At 33.4% G+C, this 16,145-nt stretch overlaps 1 protein-coding gene across 2 annotated transcripts in view; it reads right to left on the bottom strand.

Moving 5' to 3' along the window:
• Wdr26 (WD repeat domain 26) overlaps positions 1-16,145 on the bottom strand; it is a 42,380-nt gene that overhangs the window by 23,947 nt on the left and 2,288 nt on the right. Inside the window, exons 2-6 of one of the 2 annotated variants that reach the window (XM_076831623.1) lie at positions 15,536-15,635; positions 15,331-15,435; positions 9,076-9,212; positions 4,967-5,064; positions 3,599-3,755 (exon numbers count right to left, since the gene is read on the bottom strand). In XM_076831623.1, the coding sequence (XP_076687738.1) occupies positions 3,599-3,755; positions 4,967-5,064; positions 9,076-9,212; positions 15,331-15,435; positions 15,536-15,635 (597 nt within the window). The remainder of the gene's footprint in view (positions 1-3,598; positions 3,756-4,966; positions 5,065-9,075; positions 9,213-15,330; positions 15,436-15,535; positions 15,636-16,145) is intronic. The other variant, XM_076831622.1, reaches the window with a different exon arrangement.

Below are 16,145 nucleotides of genomic sequence, written 5' to 3'. Positions count from 1 at the left end.
GGGTAGTAAAATATCTTTAAGGAAGGACTGATTCATAATCAAAATTATAGGCACAAGTCATCTAATCTGACAACCAGTTATACCTGAGTATCACTAAAGTGGCATTTAAATCATCATTATTATCATTATTTAAACAATCTTTTAAAAAGACTAATAACATCCCAATTTACTACAAGCCTATTTTTAGGTATATACAAGTGATAGTTAATATTCTGTTGCTATCAAATATACCTTCTGATATAAGACTGATTAAAATGTAGCATTTTAACCAAATGAATCTTCAAAATGTACCTATATTTTATAACAATCCTTTACTAAAAAATTAATACTTATAAAAACTACCTATAGACATCCTTCCATTGGTTGTTGGTAAAAAAAAAAAAATCCACAGAGTTATCTTTTTCAGTAAATGACTGTTTACTGGTCAAATTCAGCCTCAAGTATGTGTATACTAAGGATGTGAAGAACAGAAATTATATGCAATATCCAAAGAAAACTTTTTAATGTTGATCAGGATTTTTAAAAACATCCTAACTTGGTTATTCATAATCAATTCTTTATATACCAGAGAGAAGAGACAAAAGCTGGTGGTTAGGTTTCAGTACTAAAATTTAACTTCAGAATATAGTTTTCTAATTTCAATGCTAAAATCTAGTTTCTAGAAGAAAGTAAAGCAGATAAATATTATCAGCTTTTCTTTTGAAGATATCTAACTGAATACTAGGAATTAAATCAAATTCAGGTTCTATTTTCCTAGTTCAGCAATGAATGGTATAATTCATTCTCAAGACTGCAGATACTGACTTAATACCTTAGGTCACCCCCTCAGCATCTTGAAAAATTGAACTTGAGTCAACAGTTAAGGCTGACTCCTGTGTTTCAGGTATGGGGAAATTGGGTAGATCCTCACAGAGAATTCAAGAAAGGAAGTTCGATTTTGAAAATGCTGTGCTTAAAATACTTGAGCAACAAATATTTGTTATTACAAATTGTTGTATTAGGTCTAAAACTTAGGAGGATTCTGTAGCTCTAGTCTATTTCTATGAGTCACTGGATCCACACAAGTATAACTTAGGTAATAGAGAAAGATGAGAAAAGAAACAACTCTGGAATACACACTAACTAAAGGGAGAGGTAAAGAGGAGGAACCTGAGGAGGAGTCAGGAGTACAACCAAGAGTCTGGAATATGAATCAAAGAAGAAAAAGGTTCAAAGCAAAATGGTCAAATGCTATAGAAAGCTCAAGATACAGCTTAGAAGTATCCAATGAATTTGATAAAGAGGTTGTTTGGCATCAACATCAGCATCTGTTAGGATGTTGTGTTAGCTGCGTTACAGAAATCTGGAGTAAAGAAAAAGTAAAGAAGTGAACTCTGTAAATGCACAGTTGGGCAATGATTTCAAGAATTTAGCTCTGAAGGAGGGAGATATGGTGGTAGTAACTATGAGGAGCAAAAAGTTTTTCTGTTTGTTTTAAGATTACAAAAAAAGACTGTCCAGGGGCTGTAGCTTAGTGGTGGAGCACTTGCCTAGCATGTGTGAGGCACTGGGTTCAATTCTCAGCACTGCATATATATAAATAAATAAGTCCATCAACAACTAAAAAAAGAGACTATCCTACCAAGTTTTTTTCTTTCTTTCTTTCTTTTTTTCCATTTTAGATGGACACATACTTCATTTATTTTTTTGGTACCAGGGATTGAACTCAGGGGCACTCAATCACTAGCCACATCTCCTGCCCTATTTTGCATTTTATTATTAGAGACAGGGTCTCAGTGAGTTGCTTAGCACCTCACAGTTGCTAAGGCTGGCTTTGAACTCACAATCCTCCTATCTCAGCCTCCCAAGTGGCTGGGATTTCGGGCATGCGTCACCAAGCCCCGCTATCAATGGTTATTTCTGAAGAACAACTCTTTCAGTTCTATGTAAAACCTTGGAATGCTTTCTACATTGGATTATGAGAACCTGACCCAATTTGGAAGACAGAAAAAAAATTAAGCTAAGTATTCACTATCATTTAGTTTCACAGGTACTGATAGAAAAATTAAAGCAATTGGGAAAAATGCACACCACATTCCCATACATTTCAGTCTCCAAACAGGAAGGTGAGCTCTTAACCTTCTGATTCCTCTAGTTATCACAGCAACACATTTATGAACCACGAAAATGATGTGAGGCCACAACTATTTTCATTTTATGTTGTTCTCAAAACCCCTAAAAGAACTATGAAACATGAAACTACAGGTTTTTAATCAATTATCTTCTTATTTTTCAATTTAAATGAAAAGATTTAAAAATTCTCAAACAAGTCAAATAATAATATTTAAAAAGAGTGAAAAGGATCTCTAGTCACTTTGTTAGAATACTTAAGAAATGTACCAAGTAATAATCTAATACTTTAAGATGACTAATACTTGTAAGTAATTTAAGACCAACAGTTCAGATAATTTTATTTTTTAAATTTTAAGTGGGGAGACTAGGGTCAAAATGACATCCCCAACTGGGTTGTGGGGCTTAGGTTTAGCTTAATGGGAGAGTCCTTACCTAGCATTCATGAGGTCTTGGGTTTCACCCCTATACCAATCACCCTCCCAAAACAGTAGTTTATGCATACCTAAAATATTATTTTATACAAAAGTACAGATGTATTTTATGGTTATTCAGAAGTTCTTTGTTTATCCAAAGCTGTCACACATGCCTTTTTTTTTTTTTTTTTAATTAGTTTTGGAGATTAAAACTCAGGGTTACTCTACCAGTGAGCTACCCCTCCAACCCTCTTCATTTAAAATTTTTAACACAAGGTCTATATTGTCCAGGCTGGCCTTAAACTTTCCATCCTCCTGCCTCAGCCTCTGGAGTAGTTAGAATTACCTGTGTTTGCTACCACATGTGGCACATTTATACCTTTGTCCTTTTTAGTCATGCTACTTTCACTAGGTCTTTGATTGAGCTTTACTAAAAGCATTGTAGCATGTGTACTACAGCTGTTCCCCTTTCTGTCTGGTTTCATCAGAAACAAAGTAATTTCCTTCCTAGTTTCATAGACTTCCAATTTGTTTTTCAGTATTTTAAAATTAAAGCTCTGCTTTAATTTTGGAGATCATTATTAAAATACAAGGAGACTTTTATCAAAATACTCCTGATGTTGGAATACAAGGCTGCATTCTTATAAATTTGGTTATATATGTAGGTAAGTATAATACCAAAATGCACACTAGAAAGTTAATAAACCATTATTCTAATTATTTTGAGAATATCTCTTGTCTAAACAGAACTTTACAGCCAGAAAATAACAGGCCCAAGTTAAACTGTTAGATACAGAAAATGACTAACCAAACCCACAGATAAGAAAGAGGAGAAAAAATTGGCTTTCCAATTTCTGGTCTTGAATATAGTTTACTATATAGGCATGTACAAATTTTTCTTGATTTTCAATTTTAGTAGTTTTAGCTTTACTTATGAACAAATGCTAAATCAGACAATTTGTTATATAGCTACAGGGTAAAATTCTAAAAAAGAATACGTTCTTTTGAAAAGTTCAAAACTGTGTTTGTAAAAATGTTAGCATTTTCTAGAATATAGGAAGTTTTTTTCTTACCTACTACAAACATGATCTATAAGTAGAGACACAGAATCTAGATTATTATCAAGTTTGGTATTGTGATATAGGCACCGATCCCTTTGTAGTTCCACCGCCTGCCGCAGGAGAGTCTGTAAACGCCGTGGGGGAAGCATCACTGATGGTGGTAAATAGGCTTTAATAAAAGATATTTTAAAAAAGAGAAATAAAAATAATAATAAACCGTAAACTTTAATTTAGACATTTACTCATCATCTGCTGTACTTGTCCCTATTTCAATGATATTGTGTTTCTTAAACAGACAAGTTCTAGAGGGTGTGATATAATGTGAATTCTAAGAATATTTGTCAAAAGTTACAGTGATGATGCCACTAGATGGGCATATACTTGGGTAGGAGGGCTTTATTTTGTAGGTGAATCTTCTGAAAACCCCAACAAAAACAAAGAAAAGTATAAGATGATCAAAAGAAAATCTAATCATGATTGTGTATTAGTGGGAAGTCAGTCATATAAAAACACTCCAATTAGCAAATCAAACTGCTGGAACAGGTTAAGTTCTAGTTCCCATCAAATGGCTCCTAATGCCAAGGATACTGTGGTAATTCAGATAATAACTGGTAATACTTTTTCCCCCCCTTTTTGGTACTAGGGATTGAACCTGGTGGTGGTGCTTTATATTCTTATCCCTTTTTATTTCGAGAAAGGGTTTCCTGGATTGCCCCACTAACTTCGAACACAGTCCTCCCATCTCAGCCACTCTCCCATTACAGGCATGCACCACCAAGCCCAGCTGAGGTGTTTTGAAATCAATAACAACCTATTCCTTCAATACCTTATTCCTTTCCAAACTCATGGTTTTCTGATTCTCAGAATTTCTACCCCTACACTTCAACATAAAAACTACATAATAACACATAATAATTTAAGCAAAGAGAAGGTCTTTTACACTAAGATATGGCAAAAATGAAGTGCCTACTACAAAATTATGTAACACAGTGGGGTAAGAATAAAACAATGTACCTAAAAAAATTCCCGACCTCAGTATTGAAATCAACAAAATTTGAAAATGCTTGTGGCTTAAGGCTGTGGTTTACATACTTTTCTCTAACCACAGTACTTTTCCTCCAAAGAAAACTTAAAAAAAGCATCACTATATAATATAAATAAAAGGAAAACAGTTCTGGGACAAGCACCCTCTCACTGACTCCTGAGGTTAGATATGATAATTTGAAAATCTTTGGTTTAAAGGACTTCTCAATGGATTCTCATCATCTTCTATAACCACTCAAAGAAAGTATGTCTAGATATAGATCTTTCTAATTGATCTATAATATCTATTTCTAATCTTAGAGAAAACAAAAAAGCAGTGAATATTAAGATTCTTACTCTGGAGTTTGTCCAACAGTTTGGATCGGGAGGCTGTCCCTTTGCCTTCCCATTCTGCTTTTGCACGTAGGTCTTCTGCATGACTACACATCAGATACCTAAAAATCAAAAGAGAAAGCAACAAACATCAAACCCTTTTCTTTGGAATATAATTTAAAAATACTGACTATATTTTGGTTATCCAGTTCTTACTGATACATATCAAGAATGAATTTCTACAGTGGACCCAACTCATTCATATAACCTGGAATCTATATATAATTACTAAAATATAATGCAATAATTACAGCTAAATATACAATACTACTGTTATCCATTAGATTTTACTCTTATAAATTATGTATATGTAGCTCTTATTGTGTGCCAGGCTCTATTCTGAGCCCTCGACATGTTTCACTGAATGTTCAAAACAATCCTGTATGAAATAAGCACCATTATTATTCTACTTCTATAAATGAAGTAATCTAGGTACAAAACTAGCCGGGGGGGAGGTTGGGTAAAGAGACAAACTGTAATGTAGAAACCTAGGCATTCTCATGGCAGGCCTTACTTTTAACCACTGCTAACTTCATGGCTTCTGAACAATAAACCAAAACAAAACATTAACTACAACAAAAAAACCCCTTAAATGATATTTACACTAATTAAACAAAAAACAACATACCTTCAAGAGTTTATAACAAATAATCACTTAAGAAATGGTATAGATAACATCCTTGTCATCCTGTGAAAGGCACTGAAATCCTAGAGCACAAAATCTGGGATTTTTTGACTCACTCTATGTACAAAGTGGCATAACCACTGAAGTTCATGGATTCTGGAGAATACATAAGAGTCCCCTATTGTGTGGCTCTAACTTGGTTCTGGCTCTTCTAAGATTGGAATTTAAGAATAAAAGCAGTGAAGGCACTTGATTCAAACATGGAAATTAGACCTGGCAACTAACTCTCTTGCTGTTTTGTCTGGTATTCTGCCAAACAAATCTGACTTATAAAAAGGTTATTCAACAGGGCTGTTAGGATTAAGATGAAGTATATGAAATACTTGCTCTACTACCTGCTGTATGGGCAAAGCTCAATAAATGATAGGTATCAGAAACCTCTCAGTTAACATGAGCATTGTCACTTCCTTTACTTTCTGTATTCCTCCCCCACCCTGATAATGGAAATTGAACCCAGGGATGTTCTACCACTCAACTACATCCCAGCTCTTCTAAATTTTTATTTTGAGACAGGGTCTTGCTAAATTGTCAAGGCTGGCCTAGAATTTGTGACCTTCTTGCCTTAGCCTCTTGAGTAACTGGGATTACAAACACGAGACGTGATGCCAGGCGTGCCCCCTTCTCAACTGCAAAACACTTATCTCACTTAAGAGTACAAATAATTTAATGGTTTCTTACCCAACAGAATTATCTGTTCTCTTGCTAGATAGTATATAGATAGTGACTCAGATGATGAAAAGATCTTACTTTAAACAAAACAAAAAAAAGTGCGAATAATTGTACAAAGAAAAAAAAAAAAAAAGCCCAAAACAAAACACCCAATCAGAAGTTTTATAAGTGAAAATTTTGTTTCTAAAATAACTTTCTGGGCTAATTCACTATCCACTATCAGTAATTGGATGGGGTGGGGGTGGGGGTGGGGTGGGGTGGGAGCTGGCTGGGGTTGTAGCTCAGTGCTTACCTAGCATGTGAGAGGCATTGGGTTCAATCATCAGCACATTTTAAAAAAAAATTACATACATATATATATATTTATACACACACACACACACACACATATAATTTTTTTAAAGGTATAAAAAAATAAGTAACATTAAAAAAAATTGCATGGGGAAATCACTAACTTTTTAAACTTTGCAAAAGTGACCTGTGGTTGCTTCTGTGCCCTTTGGAAAACATAAATTAAACCTGAGGTTTTAAATGAATGTCTGTTTATGTAAAGTCACACAGTATAAATGAAAAGACAGAAAGAAATCAAGAATTCTGATCCCAGCTCCACATCTTGTCATCCCTTGGTCAAAAATTCAGGGAATAAACTTGACACTGAAGTCTACTTTAGAATAAAAGCTAAATACTAAATTATAAATTCTGTTATCAGAGCAGACAAAATAAATCCATCATGTGAATGATATTTAGGTGACAAAGATATCAGATACCTTATAAAAAAGATAATCAGAACAAAATAATTTGTCAACCACAATACCAAAATATCTAGCAGAATTTTATTGTTTCTTTACTTATGACTTTGGAATAAGTCAAACCAGGTTTTGAGAATTGGCTCTTTGATTTATTGGATTTATTTTGGGCTGATACTTCTTTAAGACTTGGCTTTCTTATTTGTAAAATAACGATCTGCTTCCTTGGCCCATTTTTTGGTCTAAAAATTTGTTATGTATTAGATATTCTCTAGATGCTGGGGCCAGACGGTATAGTGAAATATGCTATAAAGAAAAATATTTCAAACCAGGCATGGTGGCACATGTCTATAATCCCAGCTAATTGGGCAAATGAGGCAGGAGGATCACAAACTGGAGGGCAGACTCAGCAACTCAGCAAGACCATGTCTCAAAAAATACAAAGGGTTGGGGCTGGAGCTGTGGCTCAGTAGTAGCACACTTGCCTGGCATGCATGAGGCTTTGGGTTCAATTCTTAGCATCACATATAAATAAATAAATGAATAAAGGTCTATCAACTTAAAAATATATATATATGTATATATAAAATATATATATATGTATATACAAAGAGCTAGAGGTACAGCTCAGTGATAGAATGCCCCTGGGTTCAATCCCTAGTATTGCAAAACAACAACAAACAACAGTGGACAGTTGTAAGAGAGGACATTTGGGCTGGGACCTGAGGAACTAGTAGCCAAAGCTTAGGGGAAATGCATTTAAGACAGAGGGACAGGCTGTGCAAATGACTTAAGGTTTGGCAAGTTAAGGAAAATAATTAGTGTCACTAGAAAGTAATGAATAAAGAAAAAGCAAGAAAGGATGGGGGTGTGGATTTTGTGTGCTTAAATAGAGATTCTGGGTTTTATTTTAAATGTTCCAGAAAGCTAGGAGAAGGTTTTAACCAAGGGAGCGAAATGGCTTAATTTATGTTTTATTATGTATTTTTCTGGCTGCTATGTGAAATATGCATGGTTAAGGGCTTAAGGAATTCAATAAGGTAGGAAGTTACTATAATATTTTAGGAGACTTGAATCTTAAGGATTAACCAGGATAGAAATTGTGTAGCTGAAGAGAAATGGACATATTTGGAATGTTTTTGAAGTTAGGCCATATGTGTCAAAGTTAAGAGACAAAGAAAAAGCAAAGATAAGGTTTAAGTTTTTTGTTTGAGCAACTGGATCTTCCATTTACTAGAGGCAACATGAACTAGGTCTGTAGGGGCATGGGTGGAAAGTAAAACTGCAATCAAGAATTCTGTTTTGAATATATAACTTTGAGATACATATTAAAATCCAAGTGGAGACTATTAAGTAGGCTATTAAGAGTTCAGATGACAGGTTATATTTAAGAGCTGTTAGCTTTTAGATGGTACATGAAAGCATATTATAGAAAGATTACTTTTTCTAAGTTTATAGAACAAGAAAAGAAGAGGGACCCAGAACCAAGACTTTGGGTATTCTAACACTTAAAGGATTATCCAGGCATGGTGGTATACACCTGTAATACTAGAGGCTTAGGAGGCTGAGGCTGGAGGATTGCAAGTTCAAAGCCAGCCTCAGCAACTCAGCAAGACCCTGTCTCAAAATAAAAAGTAAAAAAAAGGGCTGGGGATGTAGCTCAGAGGTAGGATGATCCTGGGTTCAATACCAAAAAATGTTGTATGCACTTCATTGTTTACTGTGATCCAAGCCACAGAGTTTGTAAAAATTTTGAAATAGCATTTCACAGGCATTACTTATTTCTTTTATTCTTTCACCCATTTATATATCTTCCTTTCTAGGATGATAAAAATAGGTTGTACACACATCAATGAATTTATCCACCGAATTTCCAGATGTTCACATGAAAAAATGTTAGTACTTTGGCCAATGGTAACTTTTGTAAAAATAGCCTCTTAATCAACCTGGAGTCTTAAACTCAGCTTCCTTACCCACTAAGAACATGAATGCGTTCTGTATTGTATTTCAGTGGCGTCAATTCACAGCGTAGAACTTGAAGTGCCTCCAGGACCTTGCCATCCTCCAGGTATTCCAGGTACTTCTGCTGCAGCAGCAAAAACTTCATCCTCTGACATGACAGAAAGCAGCAGTCAGGGGAAAAAAGTTGATGGAAGTTTCAGAAAATGTTTGTGCCTAAACAGAACAGTAGAAACCATTCTACTATGCCCTTTAAAAGTATTTTTATAAAGTTTCAAGATGACTCAAAATATGTGGCTTAATAGAGTCATAGTAGATTAAATCTGATTTTGCTCAATTTTACATCTTAGGAAAATTGCCTTGACTCTTAAACCAGACAAGACCATTAGTGATCAAGGCTTCATCAACACAGGAAAAAAATGAATTCTGCCCTACATGTTCCTCCAGAATTTTATTTCTTGTATTAATTTATTTTTAACTATTCCAAGAATTCCAAATTTGCTTTTTAAAAATGTCTGACTTTTATAATAAGGTACTGAAGGGTTTTATGCAACAAGTTTCGAAAACACTGGAGAGAAACCAATTAACAGAAGAATGATTTAAAAGCCATGACATGGTAAGCTAAAGGTGTAGCTTAGTGTAGAGCACTTGCCTAGTATGCCTGAAGCCCTCAGTTTGATTCCTCATACCACAAAAACAAAAATTATTAACACAACAACAACAAAAGACCCAAAACAATGTAAAAGATGAATTAAGCAGTTCAGAAAGTAAGAAACAATATCTAACAAATGAACTACAGGTTGATATATGAAATACTGAACTTCCTATGACTAAAGCAGGCAAGTACAAAAGCTTATTCTCACTCTCTTTGTAGGCAGCTATAAAAGGATGCCTACCTTGAACTTAAAGGTTTTTAAAAATGTTCAATATTTATATTTGTGTATTTGTAACAATCTGATCACTGATCAAAGTACAATTATTATCAGCTCTTTTCTTCCAAAAGGCTAAATCACTTTTTTTTTTTTTTAGCTTGCTGTGAGGCACTTTCACATTTAGTTTTTTTCTGAAATGTGTTTTAGTTTTAACACCCTCCCCCCGGAACCAATCATGTCATTTTTTGGGGGGGTGGGGGTTGTTTACTTGTGATTGAACCCAGTGGGGATTTACCACACTGAGTTACACCCCTAACCCTTTTTATTTTTAGACAGGTTCTTGCTAAGTTAGTTAGGGCCTCCCTAAGTTGCTGAGGCTGGTCTCGAACTTGCAATCCTCCTACACTCAAGTCTTCCAAGTCACTGAGATTACAGTCATGTACCACCATGCCCAGCTATTTTTTTTTTGTTTTAATTCTTTTAATGTTATTTTGTCATTTAATGTTTTACTTGAAAGTGGTTATTATCACAATTTTAGCAGCTTTTAACTAGAGAGGAGAGATATTTGTGAATATCATATCTGTGAATTCTACATTAAAACTTCTTTTAAACTTCATAATTAGGGACTACTGCTAGGAGGGACCCTTTCATCATATTTGTTACTTGTGATACTTGAGCAAGCCAATCAATTTAAGTAGAAAAGTCAGAAGGTAGACAATGTTCATTGTTTAGAGACTCCAAAGGGTATAGTTCTAAAGATCTTAAGTCCATTTAAAATAAAAACCTAAGTTAGAGTTTTTTTCTTAAGATGTTTACTTCAAACTCATTTTTTAAAAAAATGCTGTCACAAAATAGTATAGAGAAATTACCATATATTTACAGAATTAAGAGTACAATAAATTGGTTTTATAAGATTTTCTATTAAAAAGTATTTAAAGGCATAAACTATAAGCTTATAAAATTGTTTTAGAGAAAGCAAACAAAAATAAAACCTTTTATATATGTTAGGTAAACATTTAAATACATCCTTCATAAGACAAGTTGCTTATGTTTGATAATGATCTAACCTTACATCTTTAGTTAAAGTACAGAAAAAATTTCAAACTGAGACAAGATCCTATAGCCCCAGGAAAATTACACATAAAATTTTACACATAAAGATAGATTAATGAATCTGACTAATTACCAAGGTGCCTTGAAAAGTATGATGCTGTACATGTACTCTGAAGTTAACCTTTATATGTTAAACAAAAAATACTCAAGTTCATCAGGTGAGGAAAAACAAAAAACTAGACAAAAAACAAAAACAAAACACAATAAAAATGGATTTTATATTTGAAGTTATTGTGGATATTCTCACTATTTTATCTTCTGGAAAAAAAATTCAACTGTTTATAAATGAAGAGCTCATATATTTCCATATATCTATACAATGTCAAAAGTTTAGTGTATTTCTGATTTAAACATGAGAATCATATCTATTTGCAAAATTTTTTTCATTCAAATGTCATGTGGAACTGGCCAGCATATGATTGAATTTCTTCACTAAATTTTCTTAGTAACTGAGAATTTGAGGGGACTTCTTTCTTTCTTTTAATTCAGGACAAATCCTTCCCTCATTCCAATGTGTGTAGGGGAAGTACTCCAAATGCTATTTCCCCCTTATTTTCCCACTAAGAGCTTGACTGAACATGTTATTTTCATTCTATAGGGCAGAAGAGAAGCAAATGGCAGATTAAAACTTTGACAGAAGCTGATATAAACACCTATTTCTGTATGTACAGGGAATGCTATAAAAGTAGTAGTGCAAGAGCATTTCTCTCTGAGTCATTTTTCCAGATTAGATACAGAATACCCTCAAATAGACATCAGATTTTGGTACTATGCAATTGACATGTTGCTAGCAAAATATAGCTGGAGATCTGATTGAAAGAGAAAATGATTTTTCTCTTAAAAATCAGTTCAACTTCAGTATTTGATACATGATAAGCATGGGGAGCAAATCTGTATTTTATCTCCTCAAACTTAAAGCATAAAAATATAAGTATAATCAAGAAAATAAGGGAGCTGAAGTTGTGGCTCAGTGGTAGAGCTGGCATTTGTGAGGCACTGGGTTCACTCCTCAGCACCACACAAAAATAAATAAAATAAAGATATTGTGTCCATCTACAACAAAAATTTTAAAAACAAGAAAGTAAAGACCTTTTAGTTCACAAATAATATTAATTATTTACTTAATTAAAATGAGGTAAAATAAAAGCTTGCTTAGATGGAGACAGGACCCTATTAACTTATAAACTTTATTTTTAAGATCACTAGCTTCTTGAAGAATAAAAGAACAAATGAGAAAAAGAGGGTTAAATAAGTTTTTTTTATATCTTTTCCAACTTCAAATTAGACCTCTAAGAGATTATTTCTGTTCTTAAATGATTTTTTAACACCTTTGGGCATGGCAATATTTCCTTCTCTTAACATCTAATAAAATCTAGAGATTGATAAATGACTAGGATTATAGACTGACAGCTTCATATTGCAAAATCTGCTGTTGCCTCACACATTTCATACCCCACGCTTGGACTCTTCATTCTTTTCTCTCCTATTGTCAGAATGAATTTTTTTTTTCTATATTTATTTTTTAGTTCTCGGTGGACACAACATCTTTCTTTGTACGTGGTGCTGAGGATCGAACCCGGGCCGCACGCATGCCAGGCTATTGCGCTACCGCTTGAGCCACATCCCCAGCCCCTCAGAATGAATTTTAATGTGGAAGAAAAGCTCAGGAAATGATATACAGAAAGTCAAGTTATGGAGGGCAGGTTCCTAACTTTGTAATGGTCCTAATTCTGGGATAAAGTTCTAAGCAAGTTATATCAATTAAATCATGACTCTGAGGAAATGAGAAATGAATTATATTTAAGTCATGGCTCTTAAAACTCCTCTTTTTTGACTTTAAATTATACTAGTTAATTTTTGTACGACAACATTTAAACATTTTTGTTAGGCATATTCCTGTTATATTAAAAAAATTTAAAAAATAAACCTTTTTAAACACACAGAAATTTTCTGTTATTGGTCTCAAATATCCATTCAAATTCCTCAGACATGGCTATGCATATTTGAATCCAAACTAAAAACTTGATTCATAACATCAGCTTCCAGAAAATCCAGAGCAACTCTGCTATTCCTAGTATATCACATGACTGAAAACCATTTAAAAATGAGGATGAGGTGAATAGTCTGGGTCAATAAAAACATTCAGGTTTAAAAAATAAAGTGCAAACTTAGTCTAGACTGTCATCAAATGTGTCTGAGTATACAATTAAAATAATTATATTAAAAAATCCAAATAGTTATCTTCTAAGGTATTATTACAAATTTAAGCTTACATTAGATTATCTTCTGGAGATAGGTGGGGGAGAGGAGTAAGTGTGAATACAATTAGAAGGGTGAAGAGCAACTTCAAAAACTGCTGAATTGAATTTTTAAAAGCAATTGATTCATCAATGCCGAAAGTGAGATAAAAGTTGGAACCCCTTTCTTTGTATAAATACCTAAACAGTTTGATGGTGTGAGGCTCAGCCAGAGATTTAATCTTCATCTTTTATTAGATCCTAGAATGTTCTACAGACTGAACAGGCTGTAAAAAGAAAGGATTCCTCCTTATTATCTACAACTATCTTTCCTCAGTTTACATGTTGCTTCTAATGAAGGTTTCTAATGAGAGTCATAGTCTAAATCCAATATAGAAGTCTCAAATTACTATAAACAAATAAAAAAAAAAAAACAGGAAGTGAGTCCACTAAAATTTTAACTACTAAATTACAAGTATAATTTGGGTAAGGAAAACAACCTCTAAGAAATCATATACACTTATTTTTAAAACAGTCCACAGGCAAGTTCTTTATGGATCATCAAGTAAGTAGTGCTAACTTGCCCAATGGGAAGGGAACCCCAAATCTTATTTTGGCCCTTTTACTGGTTTGAGTTTAGCTTATTCAGTTAGAACCAAAAATGTATGAAAAACTGCTCAATTAAAATATCATTAAGTTTTAGGTCACAAAAACACTGGTTGGGAAAACTAATTTGATTACTAAAAAAACTGTAATCCTTTTGAATATAGATATTTAACTATTTTAACTTCTATTTTTAAATATTATTGCAGAATTGATTATTCCCTAAGTTATCAATCATCTGACTTGATAGGTGGTTTAAATTTTTTAATCTTTGGGTATTTTGCAAGAATAGAATGTACTTGATCAATTTAAATGAATCCATGTTTGTTCATATGTGTTTGCATCTTTAATTCACCTGAAGCCTATTCTCTAGGATCATATTATTGTAAAGAATGATATTAAGAATTTGAAAACTCTTTTGTAATAAGGTTTTTGAAAAAGGAAAACAACAACAACAACAACAAAAAACAACCCATAAGGTTCTATTAAGTTTATAGAAAAAGGTTAATGTTTGACCCAATTAAAAAAAAAAAAAAAAACACCCAAATGTTAACAGTCATTTACTAATATTTAACAAACAGCTGGTTTCCCTACTTCACTTCCTATTCCCCTTATTTCCCTCCCCCACCGGACAGGAAACTGCTTTTGACAACAAATGAATCAGCTAGAAGTTAAAAAGCCAGCAGCCACCAGCTAGCAGCTGATTCTTCAGGGTTTCCAATCACCAGTACTTAGAAAAAACTTCTTCCCTCCTCTCTCTCACCAACATCCACTGAAGAATTAAAGCCCATTAGTATAAAAGATTTGTTAAAATTTATGGAAGAGGCGAACAGGTTAAACTACTAAATTGATCTTGTCAGGGAAATAAGGCCAGTAAGCAAGGCCCAATGGTCAAATCTGCATACAAACCCTCTCCCAGAGTGATACATATTATATAAACTTTGACACTGTCAATTCACATCACTCAGAATGGAGGGACAGAATATGGTGAGTACACCAATGGTGTTGATTTAAATTAACTATAATTCCCAAAAATTAAAAAAAAAAAAAAAAAAAAAAAAAGACAGTACCAGCTTTTATAAGGCTGTATGGATATATACACTCCCAAACACATTTTCTCTTTAACCAGCACATTCAATATTTTGAGTATTTATAACCATATACTTTATCCTTAACTCTATAAATGTAAAATTCCTACTAATAGCATTGAAAGCATGAAGGTCTTTCAATATAATTTTTGTAAACCTTAACTAATAAACTAGGTTCAAATGACACATTTATTCATACTTAAAACATCATAGTCAACTCATCCTATTTACAAATTTAATTATATGAAATTTAATTACTTTCAAGTCTTATCTTTTATAAGAGGCAGATGCCTACAGTTATCAATAACCTACTAAAATAAGCATAAATGTGAAACTAAGAACAAAAGTGTATTTACCACAATTATTCCCAACAACGTTTGAGAGATTTCAAGTGCGCCTCTTACCACAATAGCATGAGGAGAATGCACTAAAGGCTTTAGTTCATTCAGGTCATTTTCTGCCTGCAAAAATTGGTATAAAAGAAAAACAGAAATGTCATAAAATGCACATCAAATATGTAATTTTAGCAGCAGTCACACAGCTCTATATGCCCTACTTTACCTTATCCCAGTCTCCTTCCATGACATGATTTCGGAATTTGGTAGCAGAAGGATGTTCTAAACGACATCCTGACTCTTGCATGAGGAGATCAACAGTCTGGCTGCAGGAGAGATACAGTGTAAAAAAGACCTGACCAACTTCAGGGTTTTACTCTTCCAAATAAGCTAATGTCTATGAAAACAGTTGCAAAGTTTTTAAGCTAACCTCACCATGAAGGGGAGAAAAAAAAAAAAGGTTTGATGTGCTTGGTTGAACAAACTTGATTTTAAAACTGCAACCCACATTTATTTCTAGTAAAGTTAAAAATCTTGAAGCCAGAATTAAGTTCTTTCTACTTTTGCTATTTAATGTAATGTATCAGAATTTTAATGAAGTATATAAACTTTCTAAAAATGCATTCTAACCAACTGGTCAAATAAATGAAACAAAACAAACCAACAAAATCCCAGGAGCGAGATACTACAGATGGTTCTACATTTTGAAAGATAAAATCTTTAGTACCATACAGGTAATAGATGACCTGTCAGGCAGAGTCTTCCACCCAGATATTATGTTCACACAGAAATTCTACTAGGTCAATCTCTAAAATTAAAATAAATCCAGCATCAAA

Source organism: Callospermophilus lateralis, chromosome 13 (genome assembly GCF_048772815.1).
Source record: "Callospermophilus lateralis isolate mCalLat2 chromosome 13, mCalLat2.hap1, whole genome shotgun sequence".
Lineage (NCBI taxonomy): Eukaryota > Metazoa > Chordata > Mammalia > Rodentia > Sciuridae > Callospermophilus > Callospermophilus lateralis.
The sequence above is the reverse complement of the archived record's forward strand: the minus strand, read 5'-3'. Positions and strand labels throughout refer to the sequence as shown.